The 24,242-nt window shown below is 35.8% G+C and overlaps 1 protein-coding gene across 9 annotated transcripts in view; it reads right to left on the reverse strand.

Moving 5' to 3' along the window:
• Ten-a (Teneurin-a transmembrane protein) overlaps positions 1-24,242 on the reverse strand; it is a 454,976-nt gene that overhangs the window by 309,800 nt on the left and 120,934 nt on the right. For 6 of the 9 annotated variants that reach the window (XM_072889357.1, XM_072889390.1, XM_072889375.1 and 3 more), the window contains exons 3-4: positions 11,733-11,931; positions 2,587-2,645 (exon numbers count right to left, since the gene is read on the reverse strand). In XM_072889357.1, the coding sequence (XP_072745458.1) occupies positions 2,587-2,645; positions 11,733-11,767 (94 nt within the window). In that variant the 5' untranslated portion in view covers positions 11,768-11,931. Of the gene's footprint in view, positions 1-2,586; positions 2,646-11,732; positions 11,932-12,239; positions 12,397-24,242 lie in introns of all 9 variants that reach the window. The other 3 variants (XM_072889393.1, XM_072889392.1, XM_072889348.1) reach the window with 2 other exon arrangements.

A 24,242-nucleotide genomic window follows, 5' to 3' on the forward strand; every position in this document is an offset into this window, starting at 1 on the left:
AATATAGACATATAAAATAAAGTTAGCATGTTACGCATTTTCTCAAAAAGAACTTTACATGAAAGAGAGAGAGAGAGGTAAGATTGAGGGACATTTTTCTGTTCTTTACTAATATTATCTTGACAATCGCTTAATCAATAAAAAATAATATTAATAAATTAGTAATAAATTATATGCTTTATACGTATGTATGCAGCTGTGCAGACAAGGAAATAAAAGGAGGGACAATTTTCTGGAGACAAATATATATAGCCAATGCTACGTCTACTATATGACTATAGAGGAGAAGTAGATCTTTGTTTTGCTTTTATAACATACATATATAATACAAACTTATGATATTAAGAATCATAAATTGTATGAATATCTTTTAACTTTTATAAGTAATTTCTAAATAGAAAGAAAAAAATTATTGTGCTTAATTAAATCAAATGAAATGTCTAAACGTAAATGATTATTTTTTAATAAGTTGAATAGTTTTAGTCTCATGAGGAATAATTAATTTTTAACTGTAATATAATACAATAGACGAAAATACTGTCACAAAGCTTTATAAGCAAAAATAAATATTTTAAATGTTTTTACATATATTTTTTAATAAAATTAAAATTTTATTACGTAACATTTTAATATGCAAAAATATAAATTTTTGAGATGAAAAAAAGTAAAATATCTGTGATATTGCCGAAAAAGAAGGAGCGTAAGACTTTCAGACTGTCACTTTTCCGACCTGCAGAAAACAACATTCTTGAAACGAAAGACTGGTCGTGGAAATTGGATTGTCCTTCGAAAGCCCCTGGGGTGTCATGCGTAGGAACGCGGGATGATTCATTCAACACTACATCCGTGAAATGTTCTGAAACGCGCGTTCTATAATCCTGTAGAAGAGAGTAAGCTATAAATAGAAACGAAATTTCGCGCATGTTGGTGGATTCTCGCGAGAAGATTTTATGGACCGTTTAAAATGCACTCTATGAAACATTCAACACTTCTTATCGGATTCATATTGAAATTGTGCATGTCTTATGCGCTCACTCTGTAACAATAGGATTTAAATAATATCATTGAACTAAATTATATTTCTGTTGCTTATTATTAGATTATAGAGATAGCCGATGATGGTCTAATATCGAAGGAGCAGAAATTGCATTTTGTTATTCATGAACATCCGGACATACATACATAAATGATGAACGCTTGCAATTTTGTTATATTCGATCGAAATGGTGTAAATGTATTAACACATGTTATTATGAATATTGACACGTAGAGAGAACAAATATCGTTTTTTAAATGTGTAACTCGTGTTAGAGGAAAGTGGAGAAATCCTACGAATATTCGCGCGCGCGTAATTACAAATTGCTCCGACCACTCGAATTTAAAAGTGAAATAACGAAAGTAAATAAAAGTTAGCGTTTGATGGTTGTTTGTTTATATGAACTTTTCTCATTATTTTGTTTAGTAGAACGTTCTCTCTCTCTCTCTTTCTCTCTCTCTCTCTCTTTCTCTCTCTCTTTTTCTTTCTTTCTCTCTCTCTCTCTCTCTCTCTCTCTCTCTCTTTCTAGCAAAGTTAGATTAAACATTTTAGAAACACTCTGTATACGCCGGCTAATCATGGATATACATTCAACATTTATTCGTGTAATTACAAGAACAAGAGAAGCTACTCTTTAAATGGATGTAATATTCACGAGATTACGCGATCTGATGGTCACACGAGGATTTGTATCTTCTTGTCCCACAATTACGAGTAAATGCTTCCGCGATCGCCCTTTTACGATTTTGACACTGTTCTTAATACCTTTACTTTAGTGATAAAAAGAAATTTTCTCATCTCTTTTTGCTTCTTTCCGACACTGTTACAGTGTTCGTCAGAGCGTACTCGCAAGAAAATATACCGACGATGCCAAGATAAACTCGCGTCGTAGCGCAAATGTAAAATGACATGAACATTAAATAAAGCCTAGAATAGCGACAACATTCTGCGCGTCCTGCAAAGCCTCTTAGATAGAAGTAAATTGTAAGTCTCTTACCCGACTGGTCAACGCCGTAAGCACTTTCGTTTGGTCGGCAAAAACAGCTTGGAGCGTAAGGAGATTAGAGTCGTTATAGCGTCAGCCCCGGAGGACAAAAGTGGAGGAAGTTTCATGCGAAAGTCACGACCCTTGTCTAACGTTTCACCATCTCTCGCAACGCAAACCGTGCAAAGTGACGGAAAGCCGGCTACCGCTACAAAAGAATCACAGTCGGGATGTACTAAAGTACAAGTTGCGTAACGGTGCAGACGACGTTGAGCTTGCGCGAGAAAGGAATAATTCACGCGACGAAAATGCGAAGAAAGTCTCGCAATGTCGCAGTGTTATACGACGAAAGAATCTCGTCTGTATGATGGAACACAGTCTGGATTTCTTTTTGCATCTAAATGAAAAATTTTTCGTTAACTATAATTATTGAAGATTGTGTGGCAATTAATAAATTAAATGAATATTATATTTTCTAACGTGCTTATTCTTCGAAAAAAAACATTTAATTTCTAAGACTTATGTTAAATAAATGAAGAAGGTTATTCAGATATAATGTACTTACAGTGATGCGTCAGACTGGTGGTCAAAATATGCTTATTAGCCTCCGCGTACTCAGCAGAGCTGAAAACAAACGATAACACAATTTCAAGTAATTATTTACAATATAGTTAATTCAAATGGAGACATTATTAAATTGTTGATATAAAAAAAATCTTTTTTATTCTAAACAATTTTTATCACATTAATGTACAATAAAAACTGCTTAATAATTATAAAATTTTTCAGTACAAATAAATCTCAGTTTATGCGGGTTTCGAGGATTAATGCAGCTACTTTTCTTAGAAAGCACGGTCGGAATGCTTGACTAGATATGTATGCAAAGCGACCCGCATTTTATTTTAGATGTCTGTTGCTTCTACACGCTATGCAGTAATCTACATAAAGATAATTTTAATATGTAAAAGTTTTCGTATTTACCGTCACATAGGCAATGCACATATATTATAATTTTAAGAAAACGGAAGAAAAAAATGATAAAAAAGCATATGAGCATAAATTCTTTCACGAAATTACATTAAACTACCTATCTGCTTATTTAAAAGTAACAATCAACTGTTGATATATAATTACTGTTAATTTAAGTGGGAAAATAACGTATAAAATTAATTGCGGCAGAAATATGTATACAAAAAATGTAATCTTATATCTGAATAGTTTTTTAATAATTCGGATGATATATATGTAAATGATATACATATATCATAGACTTTCAAACGGATGTCTCGGATAACTCGTTTGTACCGACGATGCATGTTTAATGCCGGAAGTGGCTCGACTTCTAGGCCCCACCGTCATCCTCTCACAGCGGTTTCCGCAAGCTCCGTAGGGTCATTAGCCAACCATTCATTATGCAACTGCGAGGCAGTATTGCGTCAATATGGGGGCGGCAGATTGTTGGCCCAATCGATAACAATGCGCCGTGTTTACTAGTCAGATAATCAACAGATGCAGCTTGTGCTACCTCGGCTCCAAAGACCAAGCAAGTGAGAATTACGGTCCGCCTCGCTCCGAATGATATTGCGTTCCGGAAGTACTGTCTTTCCTCGTATCTCCCCGTTCGTCGCTGATCCGACGACGTCGATTGTTGCTGCCTCTCTATCTTGTAAGTGCCTTTTAGCCAGAAGTGAGCACGATTACGAGTTCATCAATGCTAAATGATGCACGTGATCGAAAATCTATTTGGATTTGTAGCCTAATCGTGCAGATCGTTACTTGTATAATCGAATTATTCTGATATGATTTTCCACTCTGCAATTTACATGGTTGAAGTAATTCGGACACATACATCGGCTTTGTAATCATGTGTTTATAATTATACATGGATGAAATGTATTGATTTTCTAAAGAGTTTACTCAAAGTGCTCAGCGACACGTGTTAAATTATGCAGAAAAAAATAATAGTACACGTATTAAGATATTTAAACAGTGAAAGAGCCAAAAATCGTGACATTAGTTAACAACAGTATTAAAATGATAAAATATTTCGAGATTGCTTAAACTCGCATCACTGTATACGACAAGCTATATATGTATTTTGATGCGTTCGTTACGAGGTTACTTTAATCACAGGATGGTCGAATGCGTTCAATCGTCGAACCAAGCCGAACTCTGTACACGTGTCTATAAAACGGCCAAAATGGAGGAAAAGAGAGATGCCGGAAGTACGGGTGTCGTGAGATGAAACGTCGAGCGCGATATTCCCGCGCAGAAGGACGCCGGCTCCCTTTGATCTAAGTTGCCGGGAATGCGAGGTGAAGGGACAGCATGCGTAGCTGCCGCCCAGAAAGTTGAGAGTAATTTGCTTAGTTGGATTAGATTGTGAATTTTGTGCCGCGGTGTTTGAGCCATCGTTCGCCTCGTCGCTTCCTCCCCTAGTTCTGTCCTCTCAGTTTTACATTTCTCTCTCTCTCTCTCTCTCTCTCTCTTTCTTTCTCCCTCTCTCTTTCTAGTCCACCACCATCGGCTCTTGCACTTCTCTCGTGCTTCACCGACCGCGCGCTGCCGACCTTATAATTACAGTACCATCTTCAGAGATGAGCTTGCCAATTCGTTGCCCGACACAACTACATACTTTGATCTGGCAAGAAGCGGATATTAACCGATAGGATAGACCATCAAAATTCACCACGATACATAATGTTAAGCGCTTTAATGCAGATGATTTCTGATTTTCCGCGCTTTGATCTTCTGGGTTAGAGTGATCGCGGCAGTGGAATCATGCAACCGAGAATAATATTAATCTGTCGTCGAACGCGGCGGATATAAACGAAATAGTGCGATTTCGGGATCGTACGATGCAAATGCCGTCTACTGGAACGAGACGGATTTTACGGATAAGAGAGATAATATTTTTCTCTTCTTTCGTGGTATAGCATTAGCAAAAGTTTTTATTTGTATATTTTTAACAATATATAATACAATACAATCGAGTAACAAGAAATTTGCCTCTAATTTAATTTACATTTGCTTTATTCATATTATTAGATTTCAGCGGAGACTGCAGTGTTTGAAGCATAATTCGTTGCATAATTTTCACATGTGCGTTACGAAAATCATGATAGCCAAAGAAAAACTCGACGCTTATCCTAAATTGTATGCGCGCGAATCACTTTTTTTCAAATAATCGCATGGAGGGTATGCCATGCGATCGGTCGCTGAGAGATCGGGTCGACCCAAATTCCATTAACGTCGAATTATGCGTGGAGCTTTCGTGATTCGCGTGTAGATCACGATACCGGCAGACGCGTACGTGTATACCCGGTCGGGCGCAGCGGGTGCACGCACGCACAGAACACAGAGAGTCGGATATAATCCCGTCGAAACGGTGGCGGTGGTATGTTCCGTATGCACGCTCGCTCGCTCGGGTGTATCTGTGAACAGGGCGCGGGGGACGTCTAACGGCATTGCGAATCCTATACAAGAGACTTTGGGCACGAATGGCAGATCAATGTTTTATCGATATTGCAACAGACGCGGCACTGATGTACGTCTCGAGTCGGTGATACGTATATTGCGCGTGCTTTCTACCGTTTGCAAGAGGATTTATGGATTAGCGTTTGTGTTTATCGTCGCCCTTGCTACCATTTTCCTCGTCGGTCGCTCACGTTTTTTCTATCCGGACGATCCGCAGACGCGGAAAGGGGCATTAAAATAGGCGATCCGAGAAAAAGCGGTAGAGACTCGCGGCTCGATACGCCATACTTGTTGTCATTCCTCTTCGTATCTTCCATTCTTTTTTGCTTCCTCTTATTAAATGGAGAATACTGTTATTTATTCTAAAAGATACATATACAGAGAATGAATGAAATTTATTTTTTTAATTTGGATATATCATTTATTTGAATAAGATTTTATAATTTTTCTCTTATTTATACATAAATTGCGCAAAACTCTATATGCTCGATATCGAAAAATAACTGAAAATAAAATGAAATAATTCTGCAATCATAAAATGAGGAAGAAATCGCTTGGCGAGGGAGCACCAGAATTTCTATAATGGGTAGAGAAGACATAAACGAAACATGTTAGCGTAGACAAAGAAGCGATGTGCCTAGCTTCATGGTCGGGCCATGCATGAACGCGCGCCTAAAATCCGCGATGTCGACAGCAGAGAGAAGGTAGAGACGCGAAGCAGCGGAAAGGAGAGGAAAGGCCAGAGAGAGGTTACCGCCGTCAGGAAACTTTTGTTTAAAATTGGAATTCCTTTGCGGCTCGTTGAGACTAGGAATGCAGATAGGGCGGAGGCGACGAAAACCGTGAGTGTGCGAGACGAGGTCGCCGGTGGAACGGAAGAAATGCGGGTGGCTGAAAAAGGCGACGTACGATATTGTTTCATCATAAAGGAAAGCTTCTTGCTCGCGGGGGAAAGCTTTTAAGAAGCGACGCCGTCAAAACTTAAGCGTGTGTTGACGCACGCCTCTGCCGCGTAAACATTTTGATATACATCGCGGATTTTCTCCGTCAAGGATTTTCACAAATTAGACCGACGTGCGCTTCCGCATATCGATCGTATGCAGCGACTGTTAACAACAGTCGACATAAACGACTAGTAGTAATGTAGAGTTAGTAGTAACAGTCACAGCAATATCAGACTATTATAGTAGTAGCGTACGATTTTATTCGAACGCTTCGTATAAAGTCTTATTATACGTAATATATTTTAAATAAAAAAAGAATTATAAAAAATTGTACACACCATACTTTATATTAAAATTATATAACTTTTTGCATTGCAGTTTTGGAAAATGAATAAGATTTGTAACTTTGATTTGCGTGGAATTTATATATTTCGAATAAGCATGTAACAATTAAGCAATTATGTGTTACTTGGCCTAATATGACAATTGTTTAATTAATTTGCAGGTATCTCACGTACGTCTGGAATCATGTTTCCGCTACGTGTGCCGCTAACGTGGCTAAACGCATTAACCCATAATTATCGAAATTACAGATCCGTGCGACAGCGAAACGAGGAGTCTCCACACTGTGCCGTCTCTCAAAATTCTCTCTCGCCTACTCCTACGGATACTTGGTTAAGTATCCTATCTCGCTAATTATTCCAACATAGCCACCGTTCTCAAGTCGTTCTTCTTCCTCTCGCACTGGCTTAAGAAAGAGGATTACGACGGCTTGATCGTTTTAAGAAATTCACTCGCGAGGATTTTCTCGTAGCGGACGGTGGTAATCAAGTCACGTGCGCTGCGTCAATTGTGAGTCCGAGTCGTTGTTTGCGTAGAGCGAGTTTCAGGAATGTCGGAAGCGTGAAAGTAGTGAATATTTTACAGAAAGAGTGACACCTGGCGTGGAAGACGTCTTTAATTTGCAGCTGGTACGATGTTGCGAAGGGGTGGGGATGGGACGCCACTCGTTGGAATTTCGCATCGGAATCGATCACCCGGAACTATGAAATATCGCCATCGACGATGACGTATTTCATTTCGCCTATCAGTTTTTTTAAAGGCAAGCATCACGGATATCGACGACCTTTCAATGGAATAACGGATCCCCCGCGAAGAAATAAAAAATAAAAAAAAAAAAAGAATTCTGCCACGTTGCAGCCGTAGTGTAATTGCTGGTGCAGTAAATACTTACTCGGCGCAGTGACATTGCGAGGAACGCTTACGGACGGTATAATTAAAAAGATATTTTATTCCATTTTGCATTAAGTTTATGACATAATGTAGTAATAGTGATTCGTTTCGCGCAATTGTATTATCTTTGAATACTAACAGGATTTCACTCTCTCCTCTTCCACTTCAATGCGTATTAAATTAATTTTACGAAAGATCCACATAAAGTACGAAAACTTAACCGGTCACCAAACTTTTTCTATTAAGTATTATCTAGATCCCGGAACACCGCTTATTTCCGTCTAGAAAGTGTTTTATTTGTTAATGCTAGGCCGTCTTATCATACTCGTTATTATTCAAGAGTCACGAAGTACCGCGCACACGCGATCGTTACATACCGTAAAATGGTCTTTCGCAACCGTACTTCCTAGCCGGACGAGTTTTTTCAAAGTTCGACATTTTTCGGCTTTTTTTTCTTTTTCTTTGAAACGTTATTGCCATTAGCTCACCTATTCTCATCGAAAAGTATTTTTCAAATACTTAAAATACTGCGCCTCTGAAGATTAGGAAACAACAGGAACTACGTAATAATTGTGAAATATTAAAATATCTAAAACTTATGAACAATCATATTAAATGACATTATGTAAGTGATAAAGAGTAAGTATGTATGTTAATGTGTGAAGAGAGGATAGAATTTTCGATATAGATAGAATTCTTACTATTACTTCCAACCGACAGAGAGATAGAATTTTATTCTCTGTGCTAAGTGTTTCCGTCCTCCGACTTTTATCCTGATGAGTACTGGACGGGGTGTGGCTGATTCTGTCAAGAAAATTTAGTAGCGATTGTGGCGTCCAGCAATTAGAGAAAGTAGGTGCATAAAGTTTCTTTTTGACTTGTAACGAGGGCACTTTTTATAACATTAACCTGTAAATGCCGAAACCTAACGCAAAATATTTTAATTTAATTAATTTTATATGTTTAAACTTTATTTGTAATATCATTTAAAAAATATATTTATATTATTAAAATACATTTTGAATAGAAAATAATTTATTATCGCTGTAAAAATGAAAATACTCTTGTGAACAAAATATTTTTTTATAAGTCTAATGGATGTATACATTTATATGTTTGTATGTAGATAATTTATACATTATATAATAGCGCATTGTTAAAAGTTATACGATATTATCATATGAAAACTGCACTTAATTATTCGTTATCTATACAAAATATCATATATTCAGTCTGTTTTGCTCTGCTAATCATTTATCGATAATAATTATATAGCAAATAAATATATTATAAATGCTTGTAATTCCTCTTCAGTTTAGTTCTTGTTTTAGCACAGCATTTAGTTTCTATGAAATTTACACAAATTATTATGTAGCATTAAGATTCTCTTGCACGATATTATGTGTGTAATTCTCTTCAGTTCTAAGTTGTATTTTGAGATAATAGAATAATATTTGCGCGTTAATAAAATTTATGAAAGTTTTTTAAAGTTTCTTAAGTACTTTGAGAATTAAAAGTGCATAATTCTAAAATTTATATTCTTTAGCTTTTCCATTCCAATAAGATCTTATCATGTATATTTCGAAAAATTGATTTTTAAAACAAAGTCAACACGCGAACGAAATGTGGCAGGCAAAACACTGTAATCGCGTAGTTCGCGCGTATGCACATAGAGTTTGACGAAAGTTTGGTTTCCGGGCGCGTTGGCACTCCAACGTAGAACTTTATGCTAATTCGACGCGCCGACTGTACAACATTAATAGGAGTCCAACTAGCCGTTGCAACAGCGATTCCCACGATCGTGGATGAGCATTGTGCAATGTCTCTTACGAGGATGATGGGCAAGTCGAGAGGATGATGCATCGATTATGTATAATAATTCTCGCATGTACGATCGCAATTAAGAAACGGCATGTATTATTCGTAGATTAATATTCCGTGCTTTGCGCATAGAAACGAGAGGAGCTCGAAATTGGTGATAACAACCGGCTTGCATCTGCGTTGTGTGCATTTTATACATAGAGATGCACGCAAGTGTATGCGTATGTGTGTTTGTTTGGTATCGTCGCGGAGAGAAGCGCGAAAGCAACGAAGCCAGGGGTTCCTTGCTACAGGCGTCACAACTCATCCTAATTACATCTACCCTCGTTTCCGGATTCTAGGGGTTTCCCGTCAGGAGAATACACTAGCACTTAATTAGTATTGCCAACCGGACTTGCTGGCGCGGCGCGCGCTGCAATTGAGACGTTTAACTATATTTCCGTCCCGGAGAATTATTACCTTCTGATTTACGGCCTGCGCAGGCATTGATAATGACTTTCTTCTGTCATAAACGGGAATTCAGAGAAAAGATTTATGAATTTATTGATCCATTTACACTTTCTATATCAGCGAATCTCAATTTTAAAGACCCGTTGAAGCATGTAGTTTTTATATGAATGCATCAATATAATTATATTTAATTATTGGATATGCAGAATTTGTAGCAATTTGAAACGTTATGGCAATGCAATTGTTAATATCATTCGTAAAAGCATTGTAAATTTTTTATAAAAGATTTACCAATTAATCAATTTCACATAAATTGATATTGTTTGAGACTTTCAGCCTACTTTTAAATTTAATTGTAACAAATCCGGTGTGATTAACGAGCAAGTGGTTGTCGGGTTGTCTGAATATATATGGTACATCACGAGGAGCATAGCGCTCCGGTTTCGCAAATCATTTATAACCTAGCATTAAAAGATCTTAACGCTCGTGTAGCGTAAAAAATGAACAGGCCGACCGAGTCTGGCCCACTAGCAATTTCGTCTCCCCGGGACATTCTTTCTAATTACCAGAGATTTATTAACGTTGTCGCTGCACAATCCACTTCTTGCATCCCGTGCCACCTCCTGCGCGCTTTCCTTAAGCAAGTTCACTCTGCCCTATCCCGTGACGATCATTCCTAAAGTAATTGCTCTTGCCGTGGTCTGAGGTAAAAATCAGAGACGCAAAACTTTTGTTGAATCGTCCTTTTATTTTTATTTCTATCGTAGCTATATCAATTAATATAGCAATGCTTTTTATACTTATATTGCAAATAATAGAGACATATATAATAATGGAGTCATATAAAAAGTATTACTTGTTTTTAATACTTATGTCTACTATTTTTCACTTATAAACTTTTTTTAAGTTATGCCATCTAATTATATTAATTCCATGTGCTAGTTTATTTCATATTTTAAGTTTTACTTTGTTTTACATTTTAAGAGAGTATATTTTATGATATCTATGTTGTTATATATTCGATCGATCAATTGTGTTCTTATTAATAATGTAAAAATTTACTCTTTAAAATAACAAAATTATGTCCTTATTTTTAATAAAATAATTTACTTTTTAAAACAATAAAGTTATGACGATGTACTAGCCAGAATGATGTGAATTGAAACGATAAAAGCATCTAGCCTTGTTAGTATGAAGGGTGCAAGTAAGAAAGTACCAGGCTAAGTAGGACTAACCGAGCTGCGAGGGTATTTCGGTGTAATGGGGCGAATCCTATTTGATATTTAACAACTTCCTTGGTTAGGCTTTTCTTTAACTTCCTACTTCTTTTCACTGCATTAACAAGCATGCTGAAAATTTTAAATTAGTTCTCAATTTTAAAAAGTATTGAAAATTATTTTCATGCATTGCGTTTTGTGATATATTAACAATTTTATTTGTTTATATTTATTATTATATTAATAATACAGATTAATTTTGTTTATACGTTTATATGTTTAGGTCTGTGATATTTATGTAGGGAATATATGAATTGTGTATGTTGCAGCATAAACAGTACATTATACTGTATTTGGTATAAGGTATAATCATATTCGGTATAATTTGTGGATGCAATATAGCTTGCTGATGACATTCGCGCTATCATATCAGCTATTGCAACTAAATTCATACATTATCTTGATTCGTGCATCTAAAATAATTTTCGAAATCAAGAATAAGTGGCTTATTACATTGCAAGCTTATTGAGACAGGATTATTCTAAAAAGTAAGATATGCGTCTTCGTACCATTGAGTTTCCGATTTTAACTCATAGCAGCTCATTGGGGTGAGACCGGATGACGGAGAAAAATGGGCAGCAATTTTCCTCAAGGGTAGTCCGATGAACGCAAAGTAGGAAAGTCAAATTGTTAGGTACGTTCTTAAAATCACGGATGAATCGAAGTTGAAGGGCGAGGAGGAAATGAGCGATGACTTCATTAAATAATCTGAAAAAGAAAACGAACGGTTTTTTTTTCTTCTATATTTCACAAGTTAATAATGTAATTCTCATGGAAATTTCGTTTCTTTTTCGAAAGTCGTATGGATATATATATATATATATAATTGATATTCTATAGTTAATTAGTATATCATTTAATTTAATTGTAAAATGTATTTACAACAAAATTTGAAGAGACGTACTCGTAATTTGTAATCGGAGTATAGATTTTATGCTAAATTTCTCTCATTGTCAATTTGAGTTTACAAGTAAAGTAAATGTACAGTCGTTATTCTTTAATTATTACAAAATTACCTGTCAGTTTCACTTGCGCGATTCATTTTGTGCTACAACTTATTTTCCGTTCGTCTTTCTTTTCCACTTTTCGTGTCCCATCGTCTCTTTACTTCTCGCATTGAGGGTGACTGATTAAAGAAATCCACGTCAGATGCTCGCATCTTGGACAGAACGCCTGTCAAAAGGTTACGTTAATTGCCTCGCGCTTGATTGATTAACGTTCTGATCCTATTAACTATTGAAAAAGATTAGAAGAAATCCTCTCGAGCGCAGATAGATAGTTCCAACGTTACGAAATCTGATTTGTTTCTATTGTAAGGTGAAAAATGATTCTTTGCATTTCGGTTAGCATATTACAACAAATTGTAATGGATTAGTATAAAAATCAATCATATTATGTGCAAAGATATTAATGAAATAATTGTCTATATTTTTAATATTGTGAATGTTTATGTATTATCACGATTATTATTATTGCATTTGAAAAGACTATATTATATAGTTACTTATATGTACATACAGTGTTCCATGAACCGATAAATTTCTAGAATGTATTCTAGAGGTCATTCTAGACGTCATCATAAGCAAAAAGTTCATATACACTATAGATGAATCCTCTAGTGTGTCACTTTAAATATTAATTTAACATTAAAACATTAAATGTCAATTAAAGTCACATTACTTTTAAAACACATTCTATTTTGCCTTAGAAGATAATATTTATTTAAAAATGATAAATGTCTCATATTTTTTGTTTATTACAATATTAATAAAATTCTTCATATCTCGATAACTAATTGTAAGCTGATTTACAATATATAAGAATTTTTTTGTTTACAATAATCTCTAAAATACATTCTAGAAGTTTGTCGGTTCACTCGCAAAATACACTATATATGCAAATATAAAAAAATTTACTTACGAAAAATATACATAAAGAGCGTTTAAAACAGTTATGTTAATAATCAATAATATAAGCAAAACAATCCCAACGATATATTTTGCATGAGAATACAATCAGTGCAATTCAGCTGGTGCAAACATGAGAACCATGTCGTTGTGAAATTAGCTTCACGATGACATCCCTCCACTGTGGTGTATATATATATATACACCACACATACCAACGGGTTAAGTCAATGATTCAGAATAATAAAGCATATAGCGCCGAGAAGAAGGTGCGTAAATAGATGTAATTTATCTTATCAATCTTATTACAACCGAATAATTTGTTTATTATTCGTCACATACAAGACTCTTTCAACTCTGAAGAATCTTTATTTTCCGTGGGAGATTGAAATATTCGGATAGTTAATGTTAATGAACGCAGATATATCGTTATCATAATCGTTGTATTAATAGACAGCGGCAATTAAAACTTGCGAGGAATGATTCCGTCGACGTAACAGCGATATGCACCGTGTCTGAACTTCATTCAGCGTGTCTGGAGAAGCTTTGAATTCTCGAGTTATACGAATTGATACCAGTAATTAAAACTTTCCTCGATCGTGTTATGATTGTATTGTTAACGCGAATCGCATTTATCGGTACATTCGAAATTATGCAAGTGTTAAGTTACTTTTCTATATACGATCCTTAATTTATTTTTTTCAAACATCATATATATATATTTAAATATATTCATTTTATTTCATAATATTTTTATGTAGACCAATTATTTAGTTAAAAATATTATATTCAGTTGAATATTATTTTGATGAAAAACGAGCCATTGATTTCTCAAATATTCATGTAGCAAATTGTACGCGTACGTATTTGTGCTACGTCGTAAATTCGACCGAGCGCTTAAATAATATATTTTCGAATCTATAAACGTAGCGAAGGGAGATGGAAGGAGGTACACCGATCATAAATCCAATTATAGGTGAAACCGTCCCCAATGACGTCACATCCATCCTTTGGCAGCTCTTTCTCTTAGTCTCGATCGGATAACAATTACGGCCGCCCATACTACTATTGCCTATACTCGCCCAGCTATCGATATCTCATCCCTTTCCTTCGCCCCGACACCCCTTCGACAACTGACCAACACCTTAAGAAAGGTCTCTCATGTCGCACTTATGAGATGATGTTTGTAGGACACAAGTATATATATTTGTCGTTGAAAGCAATATTTGATTCTTAAAAATGTCATTATTATTATTTATAAATTTCCTTCAAAGTATAATACTAGCATATTGTTCTTTGAATTCTTCCTTTAGAATTTATAATAATCATATCAATTGTATAATTATTTAGAACTCGCACATAATTATCTTGCATGCAGCTATAAAGACAAAAGATGTATCCTTTGTAATGAAAACTTGTTCTGAAAACCTTATAATGAAAAGCTATTCTGATAATAGGTAAACGTGAAGGATTATGTAATGACACGTGTAAGACTATATTCATGCTGCATGAAATTACTGATAAGACCAGTGAAATTATATTAGTAACGTGACAAAGGACTACAATATGAGTTCGTCTAAATATAGATGCGTGCAATAGGAGAATATTGACTATACTGATTACACGATAACAGACAGGCTGGACAATATCTAATAGTAGGGATGTACAAAACTGTACTGCGCATGTAACATAATATGTGACAGTTACGGCAAGAGAGAACTATTAAGTTGGTCATATAAACTGCATGTTTATTACCTCGCGACTATGCACGCTATTAGCGCTAAATGAGTATGAAAAATTATTGTTTACGGCCAAAATATTATTCAGTAACTTTTGGCGCCTGTAAACACTATTTTAATTTTATCAACACATCATATGCAAATTCCATGTTAATATTACATGAATGTGTTGAATTACACGAGACTATTATATCTCTTCCCAGAATTGAAATATATGATGCTTCTTAATTTCGTTGGAATATACCGGCTAACAAAGAAAGTGCATGAAGTGTTAATCGCAAATGGCTATATATTATATATTGTTAAAAGGTCTTGCCAAACAGCGATAAATAGCGCTACAGCACTGATAGTCTTGACGCTTAGTCGCTACTTTGAAGTGGGGAGGCTGGTCGTAAATCATCAATTTCTCTGTTCATAGCATACATTACAGCGAATATGTGATCGATCTTGTTGATAGTCGTGTACATAAATAAATAGAAGATAGACTGACTGGCCTCTCCTTGTTGCGAAGTTCCGAGCGGTCAAGAACCAAGAATACCAGTGCTGTAACACTACCTACCGCTCCCCGTTACTGTAAACCAGATGTGATTCTTTTCTTTTTGTTTCTCTTCTATTTCTTTTGCATCATTTTGAATTTAATAATAAACTAGATTTTGAAAAAATCCTAATAGTCATGTAACTTCTATTGCGCACAGCGCCATTCAAGAGAGATATTGCACAGCTAGACTCTACTTGGCAAGACCTTTTTAACGATATATAATACATACCTATTTGTGATTAACACTTTGTGCACTTCTCTTGTAAGAGCGGTAAACCAGCGAAACATCACAAATTGGTATTAGCGAGCAATCGAGCACGAAATAAACAATCGTATTTAAACGTACATCTCTGCCACGAGCCGCCATCGTCCATTTGTCAGAGAATATCACATTTTTCCACTCGGCCGGGCACAAGGTACCGAGGACACCATTCGCCTGTGTGTGGCCCTGTTATATGTCGCTGTTAGTGCGCGCGCGTGTATCATAAAATAAATCGCAGCAAATAAAGAAAGCGTCAAGATACAGGCGACTCTCTTTCCCTCTCTTCTCTCTCTCTCTCTCTCTCTTTCTCGTTACTTCTTTTTTTCTTTCGTCGGCGACATTCCCTCGTGCCATCTCGATTCCGTCGACGTTTCACGAAAGCCGACTCCTCCGACGGCTTCTGGGATACAGAAAGAAGCTGAAAGGAGAGGCAGGAGAAAGAGAACTAGGGGGCGAACCCACCTTCGCATCCTTGCTCTTTTACTCCAAGGTAGATGTGGTATTGTACTCTCTTACGGTATTTCTAATAACTTCTTCTTCTACATTTCTCCCTCTTCTGCTTCTGGCTCGTCGCCGCTGTCTTGTCTATCTTTTCTCCACCTTATCCGCCGTTTCCACTCTCGTACCACTGTTCTTATACACTCCTTCACCCCGGTTGCTGTTTTCTCTTTTTCTTTCCCATGCCTGGACTTCACAATGCCAGTAGTAATCCGACACCGTCGAGTCTATCTCTTTCTCTCTCCTTTCCCTCACCCGTACTCTCGTACAACCCTCTTCCGACTCCCCTTGTTCATCGTCCCCCGAGTTCTCTCTGAACAACAATTATTCCGCCATATTGTCCGCTATCCTATATCGAAAGGTTGGAGGTCGAGTAAAACGAACTCGAAGGACGAGAGTGCGATGGATGGGTGGATGGATAAAGATGGAACGGCGCGGTAGGATCAAGTTTTTAATCACTCTCCAATGTCAGTGGAAAAAGAAATGCGAGGAGTTTGACCTGCGCACATTCCTATCCTTTTTTCGTTACGTCAGGCGAGACATAAGTATCATCACTCTCTTCCTTTATTGTTTTTTAAATTTGTAAAAGCAGCACGTCGATATGATTTTGTCTTCAAAATATAATTAAAATAATGAAGATTTACAATAATATATAAAGTTAATAATTTTGATTTAAATTTATTTACATTATTATATACACTACACAATATGTGAGGTGTGTGTTTTGTGTATGTGTGATATCTGTTTATATTTGAAATAGAGAGAGAAATATACAAAGATATAATTTTAATGTTACTGTACTATATATATATATATATATATTTATTCACGTACAATATTATTAAAATTATATATTTTTGCATATTTCTTTCTCTGTTCCTTCCTTTTTCATTCAATTTGTTAAATTGACTGTCTTTTTGCAATAATAAAGCGACTTTAATTCATGAATTCAGATTTATTAACATAAAATTAGATAACATACTATTTTAGTTATTATTATACAGAATAAAATTATTTTAAGCATTGAGACTATAAATGAATGTAAAGATATATATAAGTCATTCAAGTTACATGTTTTATTAGTAACATAACATTTTATATATTATGCAATAATTAAAATATAGTTTTGTTGAATATTTGATGCTATAATAATAGTTTCCTGTCGCATTAGTCATTACTATTGCACAATACAATATCTCAGAGCAATATCGTTATCGCTTTATTCGCTTGATTTATTTTATGTTTCTATTCATGGATATATTCTGTTACTCTTTTATGCCATTCTCACACCTTATTTATAGTATATCGAATATTATCTATGAGTAGAAAATGTAACGGAAATCCATTACTTACAATTCATATATTCGTGACATTTATATAAATCTTCTATTATAAATACACATTTTCTCATTTCATATTTAGAATGTATAAGTTGTTTCAATGTGCGATATTTGTAAGTTTGTTATATATATTATTATATAATAGTATAGTTACACATATCGCACAAGTTCATCTCGTTGTGAGATTAGTAATTATTAAGCGAACTCAGTATTTTGCTTGTGTCTATTCTCATGTTTATTTATTTAAAAGTAAAATGAAAACGGACCGACGACATAGCGATATTGTTAAAAATGAACGAGAATGCATCCAGGAAATAACGTTGTCGGTACGCAATATAACATGACGAAAGCTTTGAAACGCGCTGACAAGTATCTCACAGCGCTTGCATCGTGCTCCGACGTTTGCGTATATAATTCAGAGTGTAGGTGAAGACAGAGCGATAATGATAACCCAAGGAATAAGGTACAATGGAAACGTCTATAATACCTTGGGTCTATGCTCGCTTGCGCGCGCACTTGTCAGAAATATCGGCCATTCCTGGCCTTCTGTCATATCTTCTTATTGCAAAGTGTCGGGCCGTTATACATGAGGGAAAATGGCTCGGCAGGACTGTCACTCACTTTTGACGTCTGACCCGACTTTGTCGGCGACCGTCGGCGGAGAGTGACGGTACCTCGCATTTATGAGTGGAAACGCCAGCACGAGCTAAGACACGTGCAAGAATATCTGCGACCGTGAAATCGATATCTCGGAACGACGATGTTCGCGTCCGCGAGCTTTTACGAGCAGCGCAGTAAAATACGCCACACAAAATCGCACAGTAGATTCGCCCCGCGTTCGATTGATCGCGCTCGAAGTGTTTGATATTCGAGAATTCATCGATGCACACAGTAAAACATTCATGCATCGGTATAATGCAAACAACATCAAGTGTAAATTCAAACAATTAATCGTACAATTTAATATATTAGACAAGTGTGTGCAGTGTTGGATATAAAAATTTCCTAATAATTAACGTACAACTAAAAGCAATAATTTTATTGTGATTAATGGCAATTTTATGTGTAGGCTATTTTACTTATTGTTAGAAGCTTTTAATATTGCGAAATATTTCCGTGAGGTCTTATCAGCAAACGATTATATCGATTACAACCTGCAACCGTTGTTACCGTTGTTGGTTTGTTACGGCAAAAAATTATCTGACTACTAACCCCATCACTCGAGTTTCACCCCAATGTACAATTTCCAGAGGGTTTTAGAATGCTCCATCGGCAACAAACCACCCTTTGCTGCGAGACTTCCTTACCGACCATTCTGAATAAAGCTACCCCTCGTTGTAGGGATGTGATACCAATGTCGGTACACTGGGATGGTAGCGTAATTCACACGGTATTCCTAGCTCTGACACTGCTTTACCTTTCCAGTAACTGCAGGTCATTGATATCGATGTATTTATTTAGACATACATTTTAATATCGAATATTTAATATATTTTATTCTACGATACATTTATTAATAATGTTCGCTGTAATTATATTAATCAATCTTTTATAATCAATTCTAATTATTTTAGCGCGATAATTTATTAAATGATTTAGCGCAATAGTAATATAATAATCAGATTTTATAAATCTTATCCTTTTTAGATTTCTAAGAAATACTGTTGCTCGAAATGTACGTAATGCGAAATAATACTATTGCCACATACAGTCCCATTCCTATGTAAGCAACATGGTTTTCAAGTTTTCAGGTCAAGAAAACTTGATGCCTGAGAAGAGTGGCCAATTTCACCACTGATGAGCCACTACGTGATATGGGCTTCTAATACTGCGAGTTTTATATAGCTGCTGACGAGACACTTTTCTATATCGAGAGTTTACTAGCGATTCTTTGATTTGTTGTTGATTGTAAGCATTCAAAGTTTCTATGTTAAATATGTTGTCGATTTTGTTATTTATTGTTATTTATTGATAATTATAACAAAATTTTTAAAATTATAGAATTTTTTATATATTGAAAGCTTGAAATATACTGTTATTGATGAAATAATACACGCTTGAATTAAAATAAAATAACAAAATATAATAAAAGTGCGTGCATCAGAAAATTACACATTTAGGAAAACGCATTATATACATTATATACATACATTATATACATTATAGACATAACTATTAACTAAACAACAAGATATTATGTATAATAAAGAAGGCTAGAGGAATCTACCGTTTAAAATGTAGTCGTACATGCATAGTTATGAAAATAATTTATAAAAATTTAGTTCTGTATATATTTAAGAAACAAATTTTGTAACATTTATATCGCTCAATATGCGAATCATTACATATATACCGTGTAAATATCTTGTAATATCATATATAATACATACATAACTAATCATATTTAATTGAAATCGCAAATCACTGATTATTATTTTAATTGGACGATTGATAATTCGCCAGCTTTCATTCCATTAATAATAGTCATACCAACCGTGTATCAAAATCCTATCATCCATGGGGCGTGATATAAATAGCGATTCGAATTTCCATCGAAATGCACGACGCGTTTACGTAGCATATTCACAGTTTTCGTAATATCGAATAAGGAAGGGAGTTATGTTCGCATAAATATAAATAATGTATCAGCTCAAACGCCTTATCCAATCATCTTGGATGTTGCGGGATATTTGAAAATCATTGCACGTTCCATCGTTCCATAGAACATCCAGGATCGGTCATCTAGAGTGTCTTCTATAAATTTTGCATATTCCACACATTTCAAACATCTCGAAGGGCCTAAAGGGTCTACGCTGGCGAATCCGTTTTGTATTGTCCGATATTGTTCGGTTTCTATTCAGTTTCGTGGATTGTTTTCGGTCAGCCTAGACAGTAGAACGGTAGAAAAACGCGCAGACTCGACGCGCCATATTGAAATTTACATACGTATTCGATGTACATAGTGTGCATCTACATATATACCTATGGATGTGTGTACCTATATCGGCAGTGGAGTGAGAAAGGACTTAGGTTCTCTATTGGATTACAGAACAAGCGGCTAGCACTCAAGCTCCGTAACCCCCACCGTCTTGCTCGAGGCAAAGTAGTTTAGCTTTGGAGTATAGCCTTACCCATCTAGCCTTAGCTTGCCTGTCCATCCGTTACGTTATGTATCCAGGATCCACCCTAACGTCGTGTCTTGCCCTCCTTCTCCTCTCCTCTCTTTCTTCCGTCTTCTGTCTCTCTCCGTTCCTTCCTTGCCCCTTCGTGCATCGCGGCAACGTGACCGTCCCACGCAGGTAAGGAAAATAAAGGAGCGGCTCTTCTTCGCCCCAATCTGCACCCTTATAGGGCATGTGTGTATACGAGCGAAAATAGCCTATCTCGTTGAATCGTGTAATACATTTTGTTTTTTCCGGATTTTCTTCAAGCCTTCTTTCGTAATTTCGCATAAGATGTTATTCTCAAGTTTGTTAAATGTTAAATTTAACGGTAATAAGTTACTCCAATTTTTTAAGTATTATAATATATTTTTTATTTGCAAATTTGGAATACACATTTAATTCAGAATATATTTTCTTAAATAATATTAGGTTGTTGCAAAAATAATTGCGCTTTTTGTTATTTTGAATTTTGCTTATTTTGTATAAACATAAACTTTTATTTATGTTCATGTAATATATATTTTAAAAGACAAAATAATTCTATTGATTTATGTTAATGGTTGTTTTCACTGTTTATTCTGGTTTACTTTAAAACTGGAAAAAAGCAAATTGGAGCAATTTTATTGTATGAGTTCAAAATAGAACGTAAAGCAGCTCGGAAAACAACCAAGCATTTGACTAGGGAACTGTCAATAAACGTATAGCTCGACATTTGTTCCAAAAATTTCGTAACGGAGACGAGAACCTTGAAGATGAGAAGAATTGCGAACGTCCTTTTGCGATTGACAAAAACTAATTGAAAGCTATTATTGAAACGGAATGCCTACCCAAGATAACTCAAGAAATTACAGAAGAACAAACGTTAACCATTCAACAGTTGTTCGATGTTTGCATTAAATTGGAAAATAAAAAAACGCAATTATTTTTGCAACAACTTAATAATAAATAAATAAAATTTAGAAGTTCTTTTGCGTAATATTATGATTTAAATTATCAAAAGAAAATTAATCAAAAATAATCAAAATAATCAAAATAAATAATGGGAACAAAAACTACGATTTTTATTTACGAAATTTATTTTAATATGAAAATACGTACGAAAACATCACATTTAAATAGAGAATTCTTCACCTGAATGAACAATTTGTATTTGTTCTCGTTGCACCGACGACATTGTGGTCCGTGTCAACGATTTGACATGCATTCCGTGCAATTCGTCAGTGGACGTGCGTCTCGACGTTGTTTTACACCGCAGAAATATTATTGCTCGCACAGGTAACGAACACCGCGGAGAGAGCATCGTGTTGCGCCGTTAAATTAGCAATGCTACTTTTCGTTCCGACAGGGAACAAGTTGCACGGTTGTTACCGGATTTACGTTTTACAGTCAGCGATACGCCCGTGCGCATATACATGGTCACTAGCAAACAACGGGTACAACTTGACCCAAATACTCGAAATCGTTGCCGTCTGTCGGACAGAGGCTGGATAGAAGTTGGCGAACATTGGTACGCCAATAGTGCGGACGCGTGTATCTGTATATGTGTGTGTGTGTGTAAGTGTGCCTGGATAGTGGTAAACGCGATGTTATTAAAGTAGTAAATTTCATCCTCGCCGGGATATGGATTAGATTCCGCGTATGCTTGCCGGCTCGAAACGACGGTACGTCAGAAAACAAAGTAACGTTTGTTCCATTGTTTCAAGGAACAAGAGGGCCAAGCCGGTCTGGCGTGTGCCAGCGCGGCTATTATTATGCCATATGATACTGGGTCAGCTTAGAGGGATCTGTTAAAAAAAAGAAAAAAAAAAAAAAGGAAAAAGAGAAAGAATCCACTTGTAATGGGCTAATCCATCATCGAGAGGGAACGAAACGGAAAAGAACCAACAAATAGTCCAAATTGCATTCTACAGAAAGGGATTTCGAACGATCGATAAGGTCGCGAGACGATATCAACGTAATACTCGTAATTCCGCTCCTCGTTCTTCGGATTTCTCTGCCTCGGCTGTATATATCCTATATCGCATAAACTTGGATCATAGTTTGCGATAGTTTCCGAAACTTCACGCTCGTATGGGAGAACCCACAGAAATCTTGTCGCGTGTACATCTGCATACTTAATTATAGCGTGCATGAAATTTACGTAGATCGATCGCGATCTCGAGAAACTGTGTTATTATTTATTAACAAGAAAAGTCGCGAGCATACAATTTTTTTACATTTTTTTAGAGAGTGATTCAAGAAAAGAGTAGACATACTCTTAAGGAGTGGAGTTAAAGTTAAATTATAACAAGGAGTGCATCTTTTTAAGATAGCGATATACGCTACATTTTTTATTCGTCAGTATCGTCCAGACGGCGGACACTTATGTCCAAAAAGCCGAGCAAATTGACTCGAGTTGCAGGGTGGGTTAGTCTATCGGACAAGGAGCTGGCGGTGGGCCAGCTCATTAAGAATAACATTCTTTTTAGTTTGGACCTTCCGAAAGACCATTTTGGTTCGCTAGGTATATATGTACACACATAATCACCGTGATATAATCGCTTGTGTGACGGTTACGCTTAAAGAATCTTGCATGTCTGAAAAAAGGTCACCGGGCAAAATGCCAATTTAGTAAGAATTCACGTCCTTAACTATTTAAAAATGCTATTTTCACGAGAATTATAGATAGTGATTGCAAATAATACAATAAAGCTCGTATTTAAAGCGTTTATCGATAAATGTGCATTTAGTACACAATATAATTTACTTATATTAGAGAATTTTCAGAAAAAATGCATTTATCTGTAAAAATAAAAACGTATTCTGAATAAGAGGGCCTAAGTGTATCTGTATGACTATATAGATGTAAAGTGTAAATATTATATACAGTCGGATCTCTTATCCTACGACATTTTCGGTCCGGAATCTTCCCCTTAAACCTCTGATCCTGCGACAAAAATTTGAGAGTGGAGGTATAATTCCTCTTTCGCGGTCGTAGCATGAGAGAATTTTTTTGTCGTAGGATAAGAGGTCCGACTGTATCGCATATACTCGTAATTTGACATTTAACAATGTATCACTTTATTACAATTTCGCCAACGAAAGACGATCATAATATTCTTGATATTTTTACGTGATTTATTACGTAATAATTCGTCTGCCATATCGCTAAGTTTATAAGTTGTCTCATTTAAAATTTTGAAGAATATCATAAAGAATTTTAGACAGGAAAAAGAGAAAGAGAGAATTCTACGCGATATTTTATACAAGAGACATTTTGCTTTCGATAATATTATTATGCACTATTATACATATATTTTTTTCTCAATGTGGTGACTATTTACGTTACGATATTAATCCACGAATAAGGATTAGACGATAAGTCCTCTGCGTCTCACGAAATCGCGAGGTATCGCGCTCCGATGCGTAACGCAATAGCGGTGCTTAATGTCACGCAGCGCTACGCGTTTAATCTACAATCACGGAGCGGCTTATCCTCTTAATGCACACGACGTCTGTTGGAGGTCCTAGAATTCTACTCGATTCGGGATTAGATAGCGGCTGACTGCTAACACCTACGGTTACTCGCTCC

Source organism: Anoplolepis gracilipes, chromosome 1, assembly GCF_047496725.1.
Source record: "Anoplolepis gracilipes chromosome 1, ASM4749672v1, whole genome shotgun sequence".
Taxonomy (NCBI): Eukaryota; Metazoa; Arthropoda; class Insecta; order Hymenoptera; family Formicidae; genus Anoplolepis; species Anoplolepis gracilipes.